Consider the following 21,895-nt stretch of genomic DNA (forward strand, 5'->3'; position numbering starts at 1 on the left):
ACTATGGCCAAATTAGTTCCAAACTTTGTAACGAACTCAATTTCATCCTCTTGACAAAGTTTACAATGATTTATGGGCTGATTTTCAGTTGTCTCATTGAAGTGCTAAGGAAATGCAGCTCCTTAGCATTTCTGATGATGTAAAAACATTTCAATTAAGTGCAATAGCCACACACCCCACACCATTTTTTGTTGTTGCTGTTTGATTTTTGGAGTTGCAAACACGTGACAGAACAACTCACTGGCTTGAGACAACTGCACTTAAAAAAACCAAAATCATTGTAAAAGTCCTTTTTTTTGGACACAGAAGCCGTGCTAATTCTGCAGCAATCAACAAGGGGAGGGGGGGGAAAAAAAGAGGAAAAACCACAGAAAGAGAGCAGTGTATACCTGGCAGAACTGTCAACCATGCAGTGTGAAAGGATATCCCAATAGAATTACCCGCCAAGCATGTATACTCCCCAGCATCCTCAAAAGTTACATTCCGTATATAGAGAACCTCAATCTCTTTGTCCGTGGTGTTAACACCGGCAGCCTAAAAAAAAAACAAGAGGGAAGCAAGAGAAAAAGCTAGACACTGAGAGAATTTTTGTGGATAGGGAGGTGGAGCCACAGGGCTTTGCACTTGGTAAAGGCAGAGGTGGAGAGATGCAAAGCTCCTTCCCCATCCACAATCCCTCATCCAAAAGGCGTTTACCAACAGGTCCCAGCTCACCTCAGAAAGTAATCAACACCCTTCACCAGACCTAAACTCACCACCTAAACATGCATGCAATCAAAAGACATGGAAAAATTCACCCACAAATCTTTTTTTTTTTTCCTTCTTCTTTTATGACAAGAGAAAGTTGAGAGAAAAACAAAGAGAAAACAAAGTAGGACAGAATGTGGGATCCTTCACGTGCAGAGACCTGTTTCAGAGGAAAGAATTTACCATAAAAGCATACTCTAAAATGATTAAAAAGGGGTGAATTCTGCTCCAAAAGACAACTTAGCAGCTGTCTTAGATTGTATGATCCTTGCATCACCCACTGCATTGCAGTTTTGAGTAGTAAGTACTACTGCACATTGTGAAGAGTTGCCAAATCTTGTTTAAATCTCAAACCTGGAAATATTTGATGCTTTGCCTAGAAGCACAGTGGAAAGTATCCCAACTCTTGCTCAAAAATCAGAGATCTTGTTCAGTTGTGGCTCTCACAGGTAAGACAGAAAATACTTCAAAGTTTTGAGAACCAGGAGATGAAAATAAAACATATTTTTCTACATCTTAAAGATTGAGGGGAAAAATAACTCTGCACGTTTCGTGGTTTTTACTGGTCATCTTCCAGACTTGTTGCTTGACATTGTGCACCAATCCAAGTATCAGTGATTATCCAAACTGATACAAATGGAGTAAATCTTAGGTCTGGAACTTCCCAGCTGCCCCAAGATGGGCACATCAGGGCATCAGCATCAAGATCTCAGTGATGGAGGATTAGAGAAATTAATGTTTGCTACTTTTGATCTCTATTCCATTCAAAAATGTTACTTTGAAATACACAATCAGGGAATAAATACCTTTTTATTGGACAATTTGGAGGTAAATTTAGTTGTGGGCTGCAGTCACAGGGTTGCCTGTCTTTATTGTTACTGCTGAGTAAAACCCAGTTAGTAATGGGTGAGTAAGACCTGGAAAAATCCTCCCACCTGCACAGTCACAGTGACTAAACTGACCTGACTTGTGCTCCAGGGGGTTTTTATGTGAACAGGTCATACATACACACACCTATGTGTATATATAAATACACACTGCTAGGCTGTAATTACATTATTCAAGGAGTACCCTCTGTGTGAACTGCAGAGTATGCAGAATTAGCAACAAAACTGCCCAACACACACACAGACACAAAGACACCAAGGAGAGAATAAAGATCAGCAAACAGAAACCAAAGCAGTGCTTCTGGTACAGAGGATATTGTGGGAATTTTTCCATGGCTGCTGGTGTAACACCAGCTGCATCACCAAAGGAGGATTACACATATACCACCAAGGCCAGAGAGTATCCTACAAGCTGCCTGCAGTCTCCCAAAGCACCATTTTTTCCAGCTTGCTTTAAAAAACGTTGTTACCTTGTACACTTGGCAGAACAGAGAGCCAGGCAGACTGGTTGGCCTCCCCTATATAATTGGAGACCTTACAAATATATTCTCCAGCGTCCGCCTCTGTCACATTGTACAGTGTCAGCACTTCAGCATTGGAACTATTTATCCCCGAGTGCTAGAACAGACCAATAACACAGGAGAACAAGGTCACTGCTGCCCAGAATGGACACCAATCTGTCTATGGTCCCACCACCAACATGTCACCAGAATATTCCACATCAGCCTCTAAACATTGAAGGGTTTGGGGGTTTTGTTATTGTTGGTTTTTGGTTTTTTTTTTCCCTTTTGGTTGTTGTTGTTTGGTTTTCGTACATCCGTAGCATCACACGAGGAGTTAGAGAACAGCAGCGTGGGGGGAAAGGAATCCACCTGGGCAGGTACTGCATGGGACAAGTAGGTACAGAGCCTGTCAGAGTCTTGGCAATGCCAGCCAGCTTGGAAAGCTTCAGTTTCCCTGGTCAGGCTTGCTCCAAGCTGGCAGGAATGACAGTACCAATACACTGCTCCAAACCAGACATCTCTGCAGGCTCAGCATCCAGACAGCCCAGTCCTCCAGCAAGCTTTTGGCAGCAGCTGCCATGTTTCTTTGAAATCAAGAGGCTGAAGAAACATGAAAGAAACGGAGTAGATTGTCCCAGGTATGTTTTGAATGCTTTCTACCTATACAAAAATGTCAATGATGCTCTTTAGAAGGACTTTCATTTTTTTTCTGAACAAGTCATGCCTGAAACATTCAGATATAAAGGACCTTTCATGGAAATAAAAAGGAGCAAAACAGTGTCTATAAGCTGCACAGTTAGCATTCAGACAAGCAAACATTTATCTAACTCATCATTTCACTTCTAACATAAACATCTCCACTTTCAAAAGAAGCTCAGAACTCGAATCCCTTGGATTTACACCACGCTCTAAAGAAGGCATCACCGCTGCCGGCATCTGCGAAGCCTCACCTTTAAAACCTGGAGATAAGGGAGCCCATCTGGCCCGTATTTACTGCCATTCTTCTCCACGTGCTTTATCCACTGGATGTGGGGCTGGGCATCGCTGTAGACCTTGCAGACAAACTCCACATCTCCCCCGACCACGGCGGAGGCGTTGGCGGGGAGCCCCGCCTGCAGGATGGGCCGGTGCGGGGAGCGCTCTGCTCCGGCAGGGAACGGTGCAGAGAGAGAGAGAGAGAGAGAGAGAAATAAGGATGCATAAATAAGCAGGGCTGCCAAGAAAACTGTAAGTGAACCCCAGCCAAAAAGCCCTGTAAGCCTGTTGGCTGACTCCTCCGAAATAACACCGCAGCCAGAGCGTGTAACAAAACCTGCAGTTCAAAGGAGATGGCTTGAGCGCTACACTTGTAATTTAAAGAATAGCCATTTGTGGGGAGGGGGGGAAAATAACCCTGCTTAAACACTTTGCTCGTTTTCCATGGTTTAACTCAGCCCTAATGAGGTAAAATATCTCCTCTTGGGTTTTTTTAAGCTACCGTAATTAAGTTACCTCTGAGTTCTCAAACGTCTCGACTCGGCTAAACCTCCACACATTAAGAAGAAACATTGTTGATTAATTTTGATAAATTAATTTATTCTTTTTGATTAAGAAGAAATAGTATTAACACAAATTAAGAAGAAATACTATTGATTAATTTTGGATAATTATTGATTTAAAACACGTTAAAATAAATCAAAAGGAATTTCTCAAAAGTAGCAGCAGAAGCCTCAGCGTGCAGGATGCACAAATGAGGCAGCTCAGCTTCCAAAAATGCTCCAATCAGTACCACCACCACTGCTCTCTGCTTCACCCAGACACAGCAGCAGAAACACTGCTTCATTCTTACTCTCACCAAAACACAGGCAAATACAGAGTTCTCTGGAAAACTGAAGTGTATTTAATGTGAGCCAATTCAGCTTCTAATCTATGCCCATGCATAAGCATTTCTCACACATTTTCAGTCAACCTCTCATGGGGAGCAGCTGAGGGAATTGGGGTTCTTTAGCCTGGAGAAAAGGAGGTTCAGGAGGGACCTTCTCGCTGCCTACAACTCCCTGACAAGGGGTTTTTAGCCAGGTGGGAATCAGGCTCTTCTCACAGGTGACAGGTGACAAGTGACAGGACGAGAGAGGAAATGGCCTCAGGTGGTGCCAGGGGAGGTTTGGATTGGATATCAGGGAAAATTCCCTCACCAAAAGGGTTGCCCAGCTTTGGAACTGCCCAGGGAGGGCATCTAAAAGTCATGTGTGTAGATGTGACACCTGGGGATGTGGTTTAGTGGTGGCCTTGGCAGTGCTGGGTCGATGGTTGGACTCAATGATTTCAGAGGGCTTTTCCAACCTAAACAAATTCTGTGAATCAGAAGTGAAATGCTCACTGGCCATCCCCAGCCTCAGCTCCCCGTTCTCCCCTGCTCCAGGAATTCTTTCAAAGATAAGTAAAAAACAGCAGACCTAAATATTTATTTTTAGAGGCTATATACTGTAAAAGCTCTGACATTACAAGCCAAATCAGCTGAATTTCAAACCAAGCGTTCCTTCTTAAACATACTTGTCTCCAATAAATTGTTTCACAAGCAAACATTGTGAGTATAATAGCAAATAATGATGCCATTGAACAATGGGATCTTTTATACAGTCCAATATATTTGGCATGCAGCAAACATCTACTGGGAATTTATTCACTGAGGCTATGCTGGCAGCACACTACAAAGCAGCAGTCTTATTTTACTTGTGGCAAAAGTGCATTTGCAATGCAGTTACTAAATTATTCCACGGCTATGTGTGTCATTTTCGGAGATCTAGGAACAGTTTCATATTTTTTAATTTGTAAATTGCAGTAGAACATATAAATTATTATTTTACGGTTCTGGAGAGAACTTTTAGTTTCTCACCTTATACTAAATAAGCTCTAATTCCATCTCCCTCATTCCTTCATTTGGGTACAAAACCAGCAAGCAAAAATCTCTCTTTAATAGAAACCTTACACCATCTTCCAAAACTTATTACAGCTGCCTTCGGTATAAAATGAAACCTTAGAGAATGTTATTTAAAATGTTTTTTAGAAGTCAGTAGGCCTCATGTTTCATTTCTCCACATCAGGGTTTGATTTCCTTTGTGACCTTATTCTCTGCCCTTTAACAAACCAGAGAATGAGGCCTGAAACATCTTGGAAAAGTTCCTACTATGCCAGCATCCACACACGAGATGTGTTTAGTTTATCCTGATAGCCATCAATGATTTAATATTTTATTGATGACTGTCAAGCATTTCCTCTACCAAAAAAAGAGGAGGCAAAGCAAAGGACTAAAAGCAGAGTTCTCACACTCTTGGCCCTCAGTTGCATTGAAAAAAATTAAAGTGTGTGCATACGGGTGAGTATATATGTATGGCCATTTGTGAGATTTCTTCTCTAAAGGCAAATGTGTTAAAAATAAACTTTTGTTGCCCTCCCCCACATGGATCAGTGTTCACCAACTCCTCCACTCCAGCAGAGGGGAGCAGTCCTGTGCCCACACAGGCAAACAGCACAGGAGAACAGAACCATCACCATGCAAATCCAGCAGGGCTTCATGGCAAACCTGGGGTCCAAGGAGCCCACAAAATACATTCAGGACTGGGGAAAACAGCTACAAGAAACTTCCACTAATTACCAATGACCAAGCTTAATTTTGTTCAGCACCTTCTCCTGGAAACCCTCATTTCAGGATGTTATCCAGAACATGCTGAAGTTATCCTACTTCTCTGCAAACCCACACACATCTAAGGACTCTGTTAAGCACAGGTACTGTCAAAGCCATATTCATAAATCTCACATCACTATTCAGCATTTAAAACACAAGCTGCACATTTGTAAGCAGATATCATCACTCAAACAACTAGCTGCACTAATATTAGATGGAAACAGTGTGTTCCTTTTTACTGAGCACCAGCAAAGGACTCAAAGTTGCATTTAAACAAATCTTCGAGGCTGCTGAAAGTGATATTATCATTACTGAATAATTATAATCAGGATCATCACTAAAACATCGTGACCATATACATCTCTAGTTATTTAAACAATATTTTCATACAAAACAAGCTGGCAACGAATCTCATAGCTCTGGAGCCTGATTTCACTATTCCTCTTGTTGATTAGTATTGAAGAAATACCTTAAGAAATAAATATATGCTGCCTGAACACTGACATTTCAGTGTTACAGTCTCACTGATGACACAATTTGTTATAAAATCAAGTCAAAAACATATGCTGTAATTCAGAAAATCACCCCCAAGATGTTTCATGCTGGTTCCCACTATAAAAGATAGACACCAGCTTGTAGTTTAGATACAAAACCAACATCATCCCCATCTGAGGAATTAGTTATCTACAAAACAGAGTCAAAATGATATATATGAGCTATATCAGATTCAAGGCTCACATGAGATATATCAGATTCAAGGCCACAAGCACCTAAATTTTACACCACCATAAAAGTGCCCAGGGCTTGAGCATTTCTGCTCACTTATCTGTAGGCAAACAGAGTCACTATCTGAAGGGATGACTGACAAAGAGACCTTGCCCAAAAGGCTCAGAGGAAGCTGTCATTTAGCCTGTTAATGTTAAAACTTCAAAATACCTCCCTCCAAGAGATAAAACCACAAAGAATCCAGGAAAGCTGGAAAATTCCAAGTTCCAAAAAAAAAAAAAAAAAAAAAGAAAAAAAAAAAAAAAAAAAGAAAAAAAGCTGGCACAATGGAAGGAGCTCCCCAGGAAGTTCCAAGCACTGCAGGAGCCCTAGAGATGGTGGGAGCCTGTCCTGGTACTGGAAATGATTGTAGGAGATTACACACTTCACAAGGAATCCTGAGAACTGGCTCCATAAGGAATTTAAGCCCCAAAGAGGGGATTCCTACAAAAGGGAAAGACTCTTCCCCCATCTTGGCTTTATTTGCATGGGATGGGATGGGATGGGATGGGATGGGATGGGATGGGATGGGATGGGATGGGATGGGATGGGATGGGATGGGAAGGGAAGGGAAGGGAAGGGAAGGGAAGGGACCATAGGAGGTGAAGATGCTGGGGTGTGGAGGTGGTGACAGGGGCCAAACCCACACTCTCAGAGCCAAGGGAGGCCAGCAGACACCAGCCCATCCCTCCCATGCCCTGGAGCAGGATGGAGCAGCCGTGGCAAGGGAGGCTGCTCGCCAAGAGGGGAGATGCAGGGCAGGAATTGCTGCTGTCAGAGGCCACTGGAGAGGGACTGTGGCTGAGAGAGTGGCACTGCTGCCACCAGAGAGCCTTGGCAGGGAGAGCAGACAATAAGCCCGGAAGGGGGGAGCTCCAGGACTTGGCCAGGCCAAGTCTCCTTAGCAACCTGGCTGTGCCAGGGGCTGAGAAGAGCTCTGGGAATTGTCTCTCCAAGGCTCCTTGTCACCCCAGCACAGACAGTTCAGGACCTTTCACGGGAGCTAAAAGCCAGAGCCAAAGCCCATTGAAGTCAGGGGGAAAACTCACAGGGAACTCAATGGGCTTTGCATAAGGCATCCGATTCACTGGAAACAAGAAAATGAAAACTACTCTTATTTTCTGCTTTTGAATGTGCTTGTTTCCTCTCCTTGCAAATGTGTGATTCAAGTGTGGGCTGGAAAAATAAAAGCTTAATAGCAAATGCAAGACCAAGCATGAGTTCTGGGGACAATGGAGAGATCCTCAATTAAGGGGGGAAAGTGAGGGAGGAAAAAATTACCTAATTTTTAGCTAGACACATTTATCAGAGCCTTCAATCACGGTTTTGAAATATTACTGACTTCTAAGGACTCATCTTGATGGCTGCCACTGAGCAACTACAGAGGCATCCCTCAAATGATGCCTCTGAGCACCAGTTCTGGATCAATAGCCCCTGGTAGAGGTTCTGTGCATTCAGTCACCACTAAATGAGAAATGAAATAGTTCAGCTGTCACTGAAAACACAGACCTGCCATGCCCTCTTCTTGCCCTGGTCAGCACAGCACCCGCAGCTCTAGTTGCTTATTCTGCCCAACTCCAAGCCTGGGAAACATTCAGCAGCAGCCTGGACCCTGTGAAAACACTGTCCACTCCCAGGCACCTTCCCTCAGAAGCTGCAACATCTGCTGCTTTGGAATATGCTAATTATGCTGGAAATTATGGGTCTCAGAAGCATCCTCCAGCATTTTAGGCCAGACCCTAATCACAGCCTCTTGCATTGGCTTTGGCTTCACGTTGTAAACTTGCAAGATTGAGTTGCAAGCCTTAAAAAAAACAAAACAATTAACCACAGCCTTTTCTTTGCAGGCTTGGACTGAAACATTCCTCCCCTGTGTTTCATCTTCACCAACGAGCAGCACTTTCCCACCATTTCCAATGAGGTGCCACCCATCTCTGGGGACATCTCTGGGACACCCAGAGCCCTCTCCTCCAGCAGTGTCACCCATCTCTGGGTCACACAGAGCTCTCTCCAGCAGTGTCACCCATCTCTGGGTCACCCCAAGCCCTCTCCAGCAGTGTCACCCATCTCTGGGACACACAGAGCCCTCTCCAGCAGTGTCACCATCTCAGGGACACCCAGAGCCCTCTCCAGCAGTGTCACCCATCTCAGGGACACCCAGAATCCTCTCCAGCAGTGTCACCCATCTCAGGGACACACAGAGCCCTCTCCAGCAGTGTCACCATCTCAGGGACACCCAGAGCCCTCTCCAGCAGTGTCACCCATCTCAGGGTCACCCAGAGCCCTCTCCTCGTGCCCTCATCCAACCATACTCATGGGATTTCCAAAACTGCTCCATCAGGAAGGGCAGTTCTATGGTAACTTTTCAGGTGATTTAACCACTGAAGGCAGGAAGGTGAAACCTCTCAGGTGTAGCTTCCCACAGTGCACCCTGCAACACCTCAAAGCTGAAACATGATTTGCCCTCAGAAGTGGCACTAGTGACCATTTCAGTCACAGTCTGAGGGAACAACTCCCTCCATGTGTGCAAGCCACTCCTTGTGCTCCTTTTCTGACATCCCTATGGAGGCTGTACATGTGGGTACTGTTACTGCTGGCTCTGATGTTGGTTTTGGTGACGTGGGTACCTGCTACAGGATTGGAGCATGTACTAAAGCCAAGGGGCCAGCCACAGGATATCAGTGCCTGATCAGCATCTACTGGGGTAGATATCAACCAGGAGAAGAAAGATGATAAGATTATGAGATCCTTGCTGTTCAGTGAGCAATGAGTTTCAGGTTTCTGTCCTGTGCTAGCTGACTGCAAGAGAACCAGTCTGCAAGGAGAAACACGAGCATTGCCATCCTTCATGAGAGATCCCACCTACACCAACTGCAGATCCATTCACAAGCACTCAGAGGCTGGATTAATCATTGTTCTCTGGATCAGAGAGCCTTTCTGAGGTGAGCTCCAGCAGCAACCCCAGAATGAGGAACTGCAACGTGGTTTTCTCCACAAATCCAGCATTATCCGAGTTCATGCACTGGACCCTGTTTGGAACCACACTTGCACTCCCTGAGGTGGTGATGATGGGATGCCAGCCCCCACAGGAATCTCATCCTTGAAGGCAGCTCTCTGCACAGGGGCCAAGCCAAACCTCTGCTTCCTCTCCCCAGCACAAAGCCATTGCTTAGGGGATCCTGTGCTCTCTGAAATCCTGGAAGCAGAACACTCCTAACTCCACTGTTTGCTCTGTGACATGGAGGAGGAAGGCTGAGTGCTGGCTGCTCTTTCAGAAGATCAGAAAGAACCAAGCAGGCGTGGCAGAACACCTCTGCTCATTAATGTCACACACCAGGCAGCCATGAGGCAGGAGCTGAGCAGGCTCCACCAGCTGCACATCACTTGGGGCTCCTCTCTGCACAAAGTGAGGCACTGTGTGTTGTTTACAGCCAGCTCAGAAGTGCTGCTCAGCTGTCATGTTCCATTTCAACAGACACACACACAAACCCCTCCAATCAGCACCTCCTGGGTGATTTACACACACCAAGGTAGGGCCCACAGCAAGTTAGGGATGATGCTCTCCTCCTAAACTCTGCACAATCACAAGGTGCTTGAAGGCTGGAAGGACTAACATCACTGTCATGGAACAGTAAGAGATAAAGACCATCCCTGGCAGGAACACTTGATAAAGAACAGGAGCCTCTCAGGCAGACTTGCAGAACAGCTCATGGATCAGACAGCACTACCAGTACTGATGATATCACACCTTACAAATTTTGGCATCTTTTAACCAGCAGGCATTAGCCAACAAATGGCTCATGCTACTCCATGTTCCAGTACAGCAGGAGTCTCCATGTGCAGCATTTCCTCCTGGCCCAACACCACCTGAAGAAATCATTTTGGTGGCCAAAGCTCAAAGGGGCATCATTGCAGCTGGAGCTCCAGTGAACCTGGCACAGGGACCTGGGGCCAACCTTCATCACCCTTATCTAAGCTCCCTTTGTCCTTTAATCTAGAAGCCCTTTACACAACTTTGAGGTACTTCTTGCTGCCTTGTGTCTCTCACTCTGGCCCCACCACCCAGCTCTGCTCTGGTTTTTGGGCAGTACCAGCAGTCAGCAGGGAGTGAGACAGCAGGGAACCAGACTCCACATATCCCTGCTGTCACTGAATACTTTCCCAAGTTAAACATTTGAACATCATTAAAGAATTCTAATGCTAAAGATTAAAGTTCTGACACATATTTCAAAGCAGAACCCATAGCAAAGCCTGTGCCACTCCACCCAACCTCCTTGAGACACTCAAGCCCTCCTACTCACCAGCCAAGTGAAAGGCAGTGCCTTTTAAAAATCTTTACAGAAGTTAAGCAGGTGTGTTCACACTCTTTGTCCTTGGCTTCACCACCTTCACCTCTGATTTTAAGTAATGGCACTGCTTCCCAAGCAGGCAAGGCTCCCACTGATGTTACCCATCTGTCTCCTTGGATAGCTCTACAGCAGAGCTTCAGCTCTGTGTCCTATTGGCATTTTAGCTAAAAAATCCATCTCTGCACACCTTTACACCTCTTCTTCACAGCAGAAGAGACAGCAAGCAAGACTGACCTATTTGGCTTGATACAAAGCCCACTGATGTCAATGAAAACAGTACCAAAAAAAAATTAAAAATCAGAATCAGAACTAGTTAAAAGCTGTCCTTTCAAATCACAGATATGTCTGAGGGTTAAAAGAGACAGGGACATCCAGCAAGCCTGAGGCTATGGCAGGAAACATGAATGCTCTTGTTTTAAAACATTAAATTATCAACAGGGTTTTAAGACCAGTTTGTCCTTAAAAGCAAAGCCCTATTGTCAGGCTGACAGCGTGGGCTTCATCAGCCCCAAGGAGCAGAAAAAGTCGTAGCAGCAAGAGTTGTACAACACTAATCTTGGAGCTCCCTTGCAGTGTCCCTCACACTGTGCATGCATAAGCAAATGCTTCATACATGCCTGAACAAAGGGTGGAGAGGCCTTATTTTAGTGTGAAAAAATTATGGCAAACAGAACAATGAGAGGCTACAATTTTCATTGATATTCTTTTCAGGGTACCCTAAAAGAAAAAGGCAACAAGAGAATATGAAAAACAGCTAGTGACTTCTCACAGACAAGTGGTAAAATTTTATTGTTCTGGCTGTTCCCAGAGACTGCATTAATTTTACACCCAGAGATATCATCCTTTGTGCTGTGCACAGCTCCCAGCACTCAGCTGCTGTATAATAACCAGAGACAATGCTGGGTCCAGCATCACTGGAATGGGCTCTCCAAAAGGCTCTGCCAAAGGTTTACTGCATGCCTGGCAAAGAGCATCCCTCCCACAGGGATATGTCCTCTCCCAGCTGCAGTGGCTTTAGCTCACCAGTGCACCCAGTGATGCCATAAAGCACATAGGGGGAGTTATTATTTCTGCTGGTATTGTGACCCAACTACAGATTTCTCATCTGCCAAATTCCCTTGCCTGAAAACAGCTCTGTCTTTAAAGTAAAATGGAAAAGATTATGTAAAGCTTTAAAAGCACTCCCTACATTTCTACACTTCTCTCCTCCTTTTCTTACACAGCACACTTGCTCTATTGAGCAATGCAGGTGTGAAATTATTGGAAGCACTGTGGAATTCACCCTTCCCCAGCTCCCTGCCAGACACAGCCAACCAGCAGCTGACTGACCATACTGACTGTGCATGTGTCAGGGCAGGAAAAAAGCTCCAGCAGGCAGAATTTCAGTGCTGGACAGTCCTGGCCCAGCCTCATGACACGTCTGTGTCAGCCCTCACTGAGCCCTTTGGGCTTCCCTTCCCTGGTGGTGAAGTTTGGAGACATCCCTCCATCTGCACCACATTCCCTTTGGCAACACACAATCCACTTCAGGTGCTGAAGACTGCTCATGGGAAGACCCTGACTATATATATTTGTCATTTTATTTCCAGTACTTTGGGTAAATCCAAGTAAATTTCGCAAGATGCAGCAGCGTTCAATGGCTGGCCATGCTTGGACACAAACTTGGTGCTCCAGAACTACAAAGCTGATTTATTAACTTTCCACAGCTCTTGTCCTGGTTCTGGCTGGGGTAGGTAATTTTCTTCCTGGCACTGTACAGTGCCCTGTCTGGATTAAGGATGAGCATCCTGTTGAGAACACATGAAACTGATGGTTTGGTGGTTGCTGAGCAGGTCTCACACTCAGTCAAGGCCCTGTCAGCTCCTCCTGCTGCCCTGCCAGGGGGGCACACGGAGCTGGAGAGGGGATACAGCCAGGAGAGCTGACCCCAGCTAACCAAAGAGATATTCTAGACCAAATACTCAGTGCATAAGTTGTGGGGAAAGCTGGCCAGGAGCCACTCAGGAACTGAACTGGCTGAGCACCGGTCAGTCAGTGGCGAGTTTTTCACTTCATCACTTGACTTTCTTGAGTTTTATCTCTCTCTCTTTTCCTTATTTTCTTTTTCATTATTACCATTATATTTATATTATTAAACTGTTCTTATCTCAACCCACGAGTCCTCAGTTCTGCCCTTCTGATTCTCTCCCCCATCCCATAGCAAGAGTTGTGTGGGGCTTGGTTGCCTGTTGGGGATAATCCACACCATTCCAGCAGCCCCATTTTCCTGCCTTTGGGGTGGTAAAACCCATTTGCTGGGATATTAACTCAAATATAGACATAGGTATGCTCATAAATATCCTAGGTGCACAAATATCAAAGGAAAGCAACTGCTGCAATGAAATGATGTTGGCTTGGTAATGCACATAATCCAATTGAATAGCAGAAACAGTGCTGCAGGTATGGACACTAAGGAATGCATGGAGATTCACTTATAAATGCAAAACACACAAAACAACTGATGTTTTGATCACCTTATTTGTGATGGTGATTAAAAACCTCCTACAAGTATATGTAATTTTAGACTTTTATAAGCATTTTGTAAAAATTATAGATTACTTTATTCCAACTAATACACTGTCATGTTGGGTTCTTCCCTTTGCTAAAGTTCTGACAGCATCAGTGTTTTACTTTCATGAAAATTCAACAATTTCAACATATTCATGCCACCCTTTCAAAGAGCAATCTGAAAAAAAATTAACTCAGTATCTTAAATTTACAGAGCAGTTCAATATTCAAACGTGTTTACCAAGCTCTCATTTTTTAATGTGCTTTTTTATGTTTAAATGGAACAACAGCTGTGGAAGCTGCACCACAGGAACGGTAGCAATCCAAAGATGACATAATGGCTTAAAACCCTCAAAAGCTGTAAATCACAGCCACCTCTGGATGCCAGGTCACACAGAGTGGTCTGCAGAGCAGAGAAAGGAGACCAGCACTAACCTTCTAAGTGCAACCTTTTTCTTCATTAGACACAGAATTTTACATTTTACTGATTTATTTGCGCTTCTCTACCGCCAGACTCCTCTCACCTTTCTCACCTTGATAACAGCCCTTAATTTTGTTTTTCTCCTGGATTGTAAACTTTGTGTTTGTCTTTAATATGTCATCATCCAACCTGTATCACAGTTCATTTACAACTTTTCTATATTTATATTCATTATTTTTAGCTTGGGGTTTTTTTCTGTTTTTTTAAGACATAGCTTTACCAATTTACTGCCAATTACACTTCCATTTTTTCATTAATAAAGCTGTGAAAAAAGCTTGGATCAGGTCAGAAAGCCCATCCTATTAGGCACAGATATGGCTTTTGGCATGTGCCAACTGCACATTAACAAGGCAACGGTCCTGTGTTTGCATCTTCAGACAACTCCTGCAAATTCCTACTTGCACTTCCACAAGTAGGATACAGCACAAATTAGAAGGCATGATTAAAAATTATAATAACAGAGCTGAAACAATATCCTGTTCATCACTCATCAAAAGAAAGAGAAATAACTGCCTTGGGGCTGTAATAAGACAGAAAGTGGGACAGGGAGACCAGTCCTCCCCAGCAGACTCTGCAGGAAGCATTCCAAACATGACAAATTCACTGTTCACCCAGCAGATGAAGTAATGACACCAGTATTTGTCCATAAAATGTAATTTAGCCAGACTACTCCAATGAAATCAGAAGCTTTAATGCTATAAAACTACAGGGTTGGAATATTTTTACCTTATTAAGGAAGTGGAGGGGGGAACCCATAAGCTTTCATTTTGCCTGAGCTGAACCATCACAGTGTGGGCTTTGTTTTCAGGAGCAAACCGCACAGCCCCCAGCGCTAAACAATTTGCGTAATTCCTCCTGAGATGCACACACCTTGCCAAAAGCCTGGTGCCAGGTGTAAAGTCCACACTCTGGGCTTATCAGCACATTAAATAAAAGCATCTTCCCTCTCAGCCTAGCCAGATACCCGAGGGCAGGCATCAGCCTGGATTCCTTCGCGCTTTCTGTCCCTGCCTCGTCTTGCCCCGCGCCACAAGCGCCGGGTGAAGACATCAAGCCAAAGCTTGTCCTTGTAAAGAGCCAGTCAACAACTACAAGAGAACATCTGCCAGAAATGCAAGTTTAGGCTTGGTTGTAATACCTGCCCTTAACTCCTGCCAGACATTAATGATGCAACACCCAAGGCATGTTATTGAGTTGGTGTCAGTTCCTTTTTTCGTATGTAACCCGAATCCTAAAAACAATTCTTTGGAAATTAAGGGGAGAACTGTACTTGAGTCAAACTAATTCTGAACTTTATTTCAACAAGCCTCAGCAAAAGGCAAACAACAGTCCATATGTTTCTATGAATTTGGGAATGACAAAATGGAAACATGTCTTTTAAAAAAAAAAAAAGTGCTCATGCCATGTTCGCAGCTAGAGACTGGGAGAGCACATGAAAGGCCAAAAATAAAACTTGACTAGAAGCAAAAGCAGAAGTTTTTCCTTCTGTCTAAATGAAGGGAAACATAAACAGTGAAGAACCAATAGCAAAATGTCGATTCCATTTTAGCAAGACTTTTAACAGCATGCCGTAAAAAAAAAACAAGAACAAAATTTATCCTATAGCAAATAGGATATCTTATAATATCCTAAAATATATCCTCTAAACCCACCAAGAGTTCAGAATAAAAGTGTTTTTCTGTACAGCCACCAGTAAAATCACTCATACATGAGATTTCTGAGGCACAAGCTTTAAACTGAGAGTCATTTAAAATGCTTTCTGGGTGAGAAGTTACTCTCACACTGGTTTTATATGAAAATATGAATTACTGTTAAGGGACAGCTGTGTTGTGCTCTGCCACCCCTGGAGCTCACTCCTCAGCAAAGAGAGCCAAAGGCATGGCTATTAGTCAAATTTGGAACTGCTTAAAGTACTGCTAACCTGGCTGGAAAAGGGCTTCTTTTGGAAAAAAAATATATTTGCAATATATTCATTTTTATAGCAAATAGCAGGGTCATCATATATTCTTTGTAGAGGTGTTGTGCTATAGCAGCTGCTTATAAATCCCACTAAATGAGGTAATGTGACAAACTTCACCTGAAACCAAACCATCTTTTGTCTCCCAGGATGACAACATTAAATAGGGCAGAAATGGCTACCTGGAGCAGGACTGCTCAAAGAGTAACCTTCTTTTTCTTCTGCTGTTGAAACCCAAATTCAATTAGCTCCTCCATGCTCAAACAGAACTGCTGCTGCTGAAATTGCACTCCAGCAATAATTGCCATCCAAGAGTGATCTAATTATATACAAGTCTCAGTGGCTGCATTCCCACGTTGCTTCCTACAGCCCGGATTCACTACAATGCAACTCATAAGTGAAAACCACATCGTTTTCAGTCCTTCTCCCTCAAGGTTGCACAACTTTATAAACGTGCGCTGAGAATGGAGTTAGTCTATTAGTAAGCTTGCCATAAAAACTCAAGTTTCTACCTACTGTTAAATACAAAGGAGGAGAAAAGGCACTTCAGCTGCATGTAAAAAAACAGCTAATGGGCTAAGCTGTACAAGGGAAAGAAAGTTCTTTTAATTAAGGTACTGGATTAGGATTCAAAGACCAGCTTTGCTTCTTGGCTCTGTCACCAGCTTCCTGTGTGACCCAGGGCAAGAAATTTCATCACTCCACAGCTCGGGTTTTCATCTCTAAAATGGACAGTGACATTTCCCTCTCCTGGCCTTGCTGTATTTCTGTTGTAAGCAATTCCTGTGTGCTGGCATGTTGCCCTGGACAATAAGTATCCAATATTAATTGATGGCTCTGTGTACTACTCTAATAAGAAGCTAAAATTGACTCATCTCCCTTTCACAGCATCCCGGTGGAGTTTTGTATCACCATCATTTGCCACTACTGCAAACACATCTGAATCCTTGAGCAAAGCCCTGCTTCAATCCCCACTTGGAAATGGAGAAGGAAGGAAAAGGCCATTGATTGGGGTATCCCAAACATTCAAAGAGTAACTTGGTCCAGCACAGAACATCCTGGCCAACTGGAATGGGCCATTCCCTGCTAACACAGTCACTGTGCACAAGTATCCTGTGCAGTTGAGAGGCTGCCAATGACTTGCTGCTTTTTTTTTTCTTCTGTATTTTCTACTCCCACTGTAAAAAAAAAAAAATCAGTGCAAGGGTTTTGCCAGGTCTGTAAATTTGAACAAGACCATCTGAGCTGACTCTAAAGAGCTCTTGCAAGTAATTACAAGGTAAAAATGAGAATACTTCACACCTACATTCTGACTGAAAACTTCTCAGCCCTGCTGGCTCCAGGCTTTTAATTGTCAAAAGAGTTCAAGGTTTGGAAAGTTATTGGCATATTCCTAACTAGCATTGTGTCACTATTTGGCACGATTTTTGCTGGGATACCTCCCAACTCTGTGACATAATCAGAGGGTTCTCTACATTACACCATATAGTCAGATGCTCATGTTAGTGTAATATGTTACCATGTTTAATACCATTTGCTATTACTTACACTTAATCAGCTCTGGAACCAGTTAAACCATATAGGAAAAGTAATTTCAGAGGCTTTCAACTGACAGTTTTCTACACAGAACTTGACCTAAAATTACGACCTGGAGTTCGTAAGATGCGGTCTACGTAGGCAATTGCCTCTAAACAAACATTCATAACTCTCCACAACCCTGTGGGAACTGAAAATCCATAGGAAAACAGAAACAGGGAACTGAAAATTCATTTGAAAACAGAAAAAAGGGCATAAAGTTAACTCTGTAGAACTGTCTCAGCTAGAAAAACTGTCAGAGTTTCCCCTTCTGGCCAGCCTTAATTTACTGCTTCAGCAATTTTATGCTCCACAATTACTGCAAACCTCCAGCAACAGAGGAATGGCCGAGCACTCCAACATCAACCCCCCTTTAGGTTAAAATCCCAATCTCTTGAGAGATTCACACTAAACTCAACCCAAGGTGCACATTCCCATGCACAGGTTTCCAAACAGACTCACAATTATACCCTTGAATGAAATTTTTTAAAAAGAGTAGTGAAATTACTAAGTATGCAGGACTCCAAAACTCAGGTTGTGACCTGCAAAAATAATTTTTGGACTTCTGGTTTCATTTCTTACAGGACACAAGCAGTGTTCTCTGGGTGCCATCAGCTGGGTACCCAGCACCCCAAACCTCTCATCATTTTCGAAAACCTCAATATTTACTTTCCTGCCTCTCTATAGGAAAGGACTAGACATTTAAATAAATGACATAATCCTTACTACCATTCCATTCATTCATGCAGGTCACTATAATTTACTGCCAGGAAAAATAAACTTCTGCAAAATATTCCTCAATGCAAGACATTCAAAAGGCTCAAAGCAGGAGAGGAGGTGAGAGGGATTCTAACAAATATTTGCTCAAGTGACTGCATCATCCATGAACACATTTGCTAGGAAAAAAAAAAAAATGGGTGAAGAAATTTATGGTCAACATGAAACACGCCAGGCTGGGACAGGAAAACGAAGAGGGGGTAGAGAAGGGGAATTTTTAACCAGTTTCATTTCAGCAAGGAAAGGTTTTCAGAGCCTGGCAAGCCCCTGCAGGCAGCCTGAGCCCTGGGTGAGGTGGCCAGCAGAGGACCACACCATGCAGGACACAGCTCACTACAACAACTGACACCCATCCCCGGCAGCCGTTGCTGCTGCACCCTCCATAAATTCTGTTTAAACAAGTGTTCAAACAAAAAATGGCTTTGCCAGCTCACCTCAACCATACCCAGAGATCACTCTGTGACAAAATATTGCCATGGCCATGAAAATCCTCACTGCTTTCAGTGCTGACTGCCCAAACCCAAGTACAGGTGAGGTGGGTGGTTCATGGGCTCTGAAGGACGAGGGCTGGTGGTGGGGCTCTGGTCTGATGGCATCCTCATCCCAAAGAGATCTTTCTCCTCCTCTGCTCCACAAAGACTAGCTCTCCTTGGCATTTTCACAGGGAATGTTTTCCTTTCGTGCCACCCAAGAAGCTGGCACTTTGTCTTCCCTTGGATTTGGGTGTTTATGCAGATTTAGGTGGTCTCAGATGAAACGAGACACTACTTTTAAAGACCATCCAAAACAATGCAAGGGATATATTTTTACTCATGCAAAATCAAGCAAGAACTAGGGAAATCGACATTTTGTCAGCACTTAAGCCCTATAAGCCCTTACAGTAAGATATAACACTTACAGTAAGATATTCTAGAAGAATCTATGGAGTTGGGCTGACTGTCACCAGCCAAAAATAGCATACAATAATCAAATTAATTTTTGCTTTTAATAGTGATTGATCAAAGGTTCTATTCACAGAGCTCATAATGCTCAGATCACCTCACAAAGGCAGAGAGAGCAAAGCCCATTCAAGACATACTTCAGAAACCATGGCTTGTATCCCTAAAGGTCCTACAAGAAAAGCCACACTGGTTATTTTGGACAGCAATGCCTTCAGAGTCAATAAAATTGCTCACACCCTTCAAGGCTAATCAAAAAGACTAGAGGTGAACAGAAATTATTCCTGAGATTTCAAGCTCTAATTTAGCTAACCACTTAAATAAAAATCTGTAAGCCTTATTAAAGTCAACAGGATTTAGGTATTAATAAGGTAATATTATTAAGCCTGTGTTTAATAGTCATGCATAATCACAGCTTTGCTACTACTTAAAAATTCACACAGCTGTTTAGAATTTGTCCTCAGGTGAAACACTTCTGAATTTTTATCATCTGTGTTTTGGGGACTGCTCAGAGCCCACCCAACAGGCTCCAGTCAGATTTCTGTTGGACTGCTGTGAATGCAAACTGCCCTTCCTGAAGCTCCAGATCTGCTCTAACTGCAAAGTCAGTATCTAGCTTTTCATTTAAAAAAAAAAAAAAATCATTTCAGCTATAAAACTATAATAACAGGACTCTAAAGGATTGGTTGACAGTTTTCATCACTGCAGTTATTAAAGTCTGTGTTAGTACAATTGTACAAGTAATAATTAAATTGTAATACTAATGATTGAAGTTGCATCAGCAAGTATTATTTGGTCATCATGGCAAACTTGTGGGTGGATGTTGCACATGGATATTACACTTTTTGCCAAGGCAGGGCTAGATTAATCCTACAGGCACGAGTGAGACAGATGAATATATAAAGTTATGAAGCAATTGGCTGTGCAGTGAAATCTCATCTTTGGAGTACTGTGAAATCATCTCCAAAATAAACGCGGAACGTATCAGCTCAGCTCCAAATGGTTTCATGGAGAAAGTCATTAGTGCAAAGCAGTATCCTGCCCATGAGAGCTGCACTTACCAACCACGTCCAGGTGGTAGGTGTGGTTGATGGACCCGTACTGGTTCTCCACGATGCACGTGTAGTTCCCCTTGTCCGACGGCACCACGCTCTCCATGATGAGGCTCCAGTGCTGGTTGCGGACCTGGGGGATGCAACCAGACAGGTTGGGATCTCCTCAAGCACAGTTTTACCCTCTCCCCTTCAAAAAGAACTGTTCCTTGAATAATTATCCTTGTGTAATTCACAGCTGGAAGCCTCTCCTGTGCTTGTCTGACAGTTCTGGACATTGAAATTATTTATGCTTGATCCAGGACAGCATGGCTGCAGAGTGAAAGCTTTCACACCCTCTGCTGTAAATCTACCTGGCCCCTGCTCCAAGCACTGCAGATGTCAGTGCACACTCAGTCCTCCCAGGCTGAGCAGGATGGCACCAATTAGCAGCAGTTGTCTTACTGGGCTTTACCTTTCAATCCACTCCAAAGTGAATGCACACCCTCAGGGCATTCCCCATCTGTCTCCAAACAGCCACCTGGTAACAACCACCCATCAGCAAGACAGGATGGACATGAACATGATCCCCTAAACATTTAAGTCTTCACCCCTCCTAAAAGCTCGATGACACAGCTCACATTTTAGAGAAACTGAGGGGTGATGTTTGGGATTCCTCCCAAATACCTCCTGCTGCTCTGGGGTACCCCAAGAAAAAATGAATCCTAGAGTCATGCTGCCTCATGGAAAATGCCTGAAAAAATCTTCATGGAAACAGAGCATAAGGATATACATTTATCTCACAGAATCCCCCTCAGACAGAATTTATTAAAGGTACTGATTCTGTTCCCATTTGAACTCCAAAGGAGCACTGGCTTTGGTCTCACAGAAAATAGGATTTAGCCCAGTGCTGGAAGGATACAGAGCCATCCTGTACACACATATATTTCCTGCATCAGAAGTTGGCTCCCAAAATGACCTTTTGCTGGCTATGGACTAATTCCTTGTTTCAGCATTACATTTTTGACAAAGTGCTCAGAAAGCTTAACATTTTCTGTAGCTGCAGTGCACAATTCTTCAACTGCAAAGTACATATTTCAGCAAATGGAATAACACAATCTGCTACAGTCATTTTAATCAGCCAAATGGAAAGCAGTAATTCAGTGCTGTACACCAGAAAAAATTATGGATCATTCAGTGATGCTTCCAGTAACCATACATTCTTAAAACATCATTACAACTATAGCTATGAAATCCTGCATCATGCCTGACTATTTTGCAGGTCCTCATCCAGCAGAAAAAGCTGCACAGGGCCACATCCCAGTGCCAAGAGCACTTGCTGGAGGTAAAAATGCCTTCAGTTCAAAGCTTGGAAGAGAAGTTCTCTCTATAGGCAGCTCCTGGCTTTCCTAGTTCCCCCAGCTAGTAATTATCTCAATAGCTGGATATGTCTCTTATTGCTCAGTTGTGGACTAATAATATTAGCTAATGATTGGCCATGTGGGCTCTGAAAAGTTAAGAAAGTGTGGGCAAGAGTCCAGCAGGAGAAGGTGCTAAGCTAGCATCAGAGAAATGTGTGACACAGCCTCAAAATCTCCAGCCCAAACTTAAGGCTTCTCTCCTCAGCCCCTCATGTTGATGGTCAAACAATTATAGTGGTTCCATCAAAATGAT

General features: G+C 43.5%; 1 protein-coding gene across 8 annotated transcripts in view; it reads right to left on the reverse strand.

Annotated features, from left to right (window-relative positions):
• Positions 1 to 21,895, reverse strand: part of FGFR2 (fibroblast growth factor receptor 2) — a 79,464-nt gene that overhangs the window by 25,387 nt on the left and 32,182 nt on the right. For 7 of the 8 annotated variants that reach the window (XM_071445981.1, XM_071445984.1, XM_071445982.1 and 4 more), the window contains 3 exons: positions 20,252 to 20,375; positions 3,088 to 3,278; positions 390 to 534 (listed from right to left, as the gene is read on the reverse strand). In XM_071445981.1, coding sequence (XP_071302082.1) covers positions 390 to 534; positions 3,088 to 3,278; positions 20,252 to 20,375 — 460 coding nt within the window. Of the gene's footprint in view, positions 1 to 389; positions 535 to 2,104; positions 2,253 to 3,087; positions 3,279 to 20,251; positions 20,376 to 21,895 lie in introns of all 8 variants that reach the window. The other variant, XM_071445987.1, reaches the window with a different exon arrangement.

Source organism: Agelaius tricolor, unplaced genomic scaffold (genome assembly GCF_023055355.1).
Source record: "Agelaius tricolor isolate 1412-34295 unplaced genomic scaffold, bAgeTri1.0.p SCAF_22, whole genome shotgun sequence".
Taxonomy (NCBI): Eukaryota; Metazoa; Chordata; class Aves; order Passeriformes; family Icteridae; genus Agelaius; species Agelaius tricolor.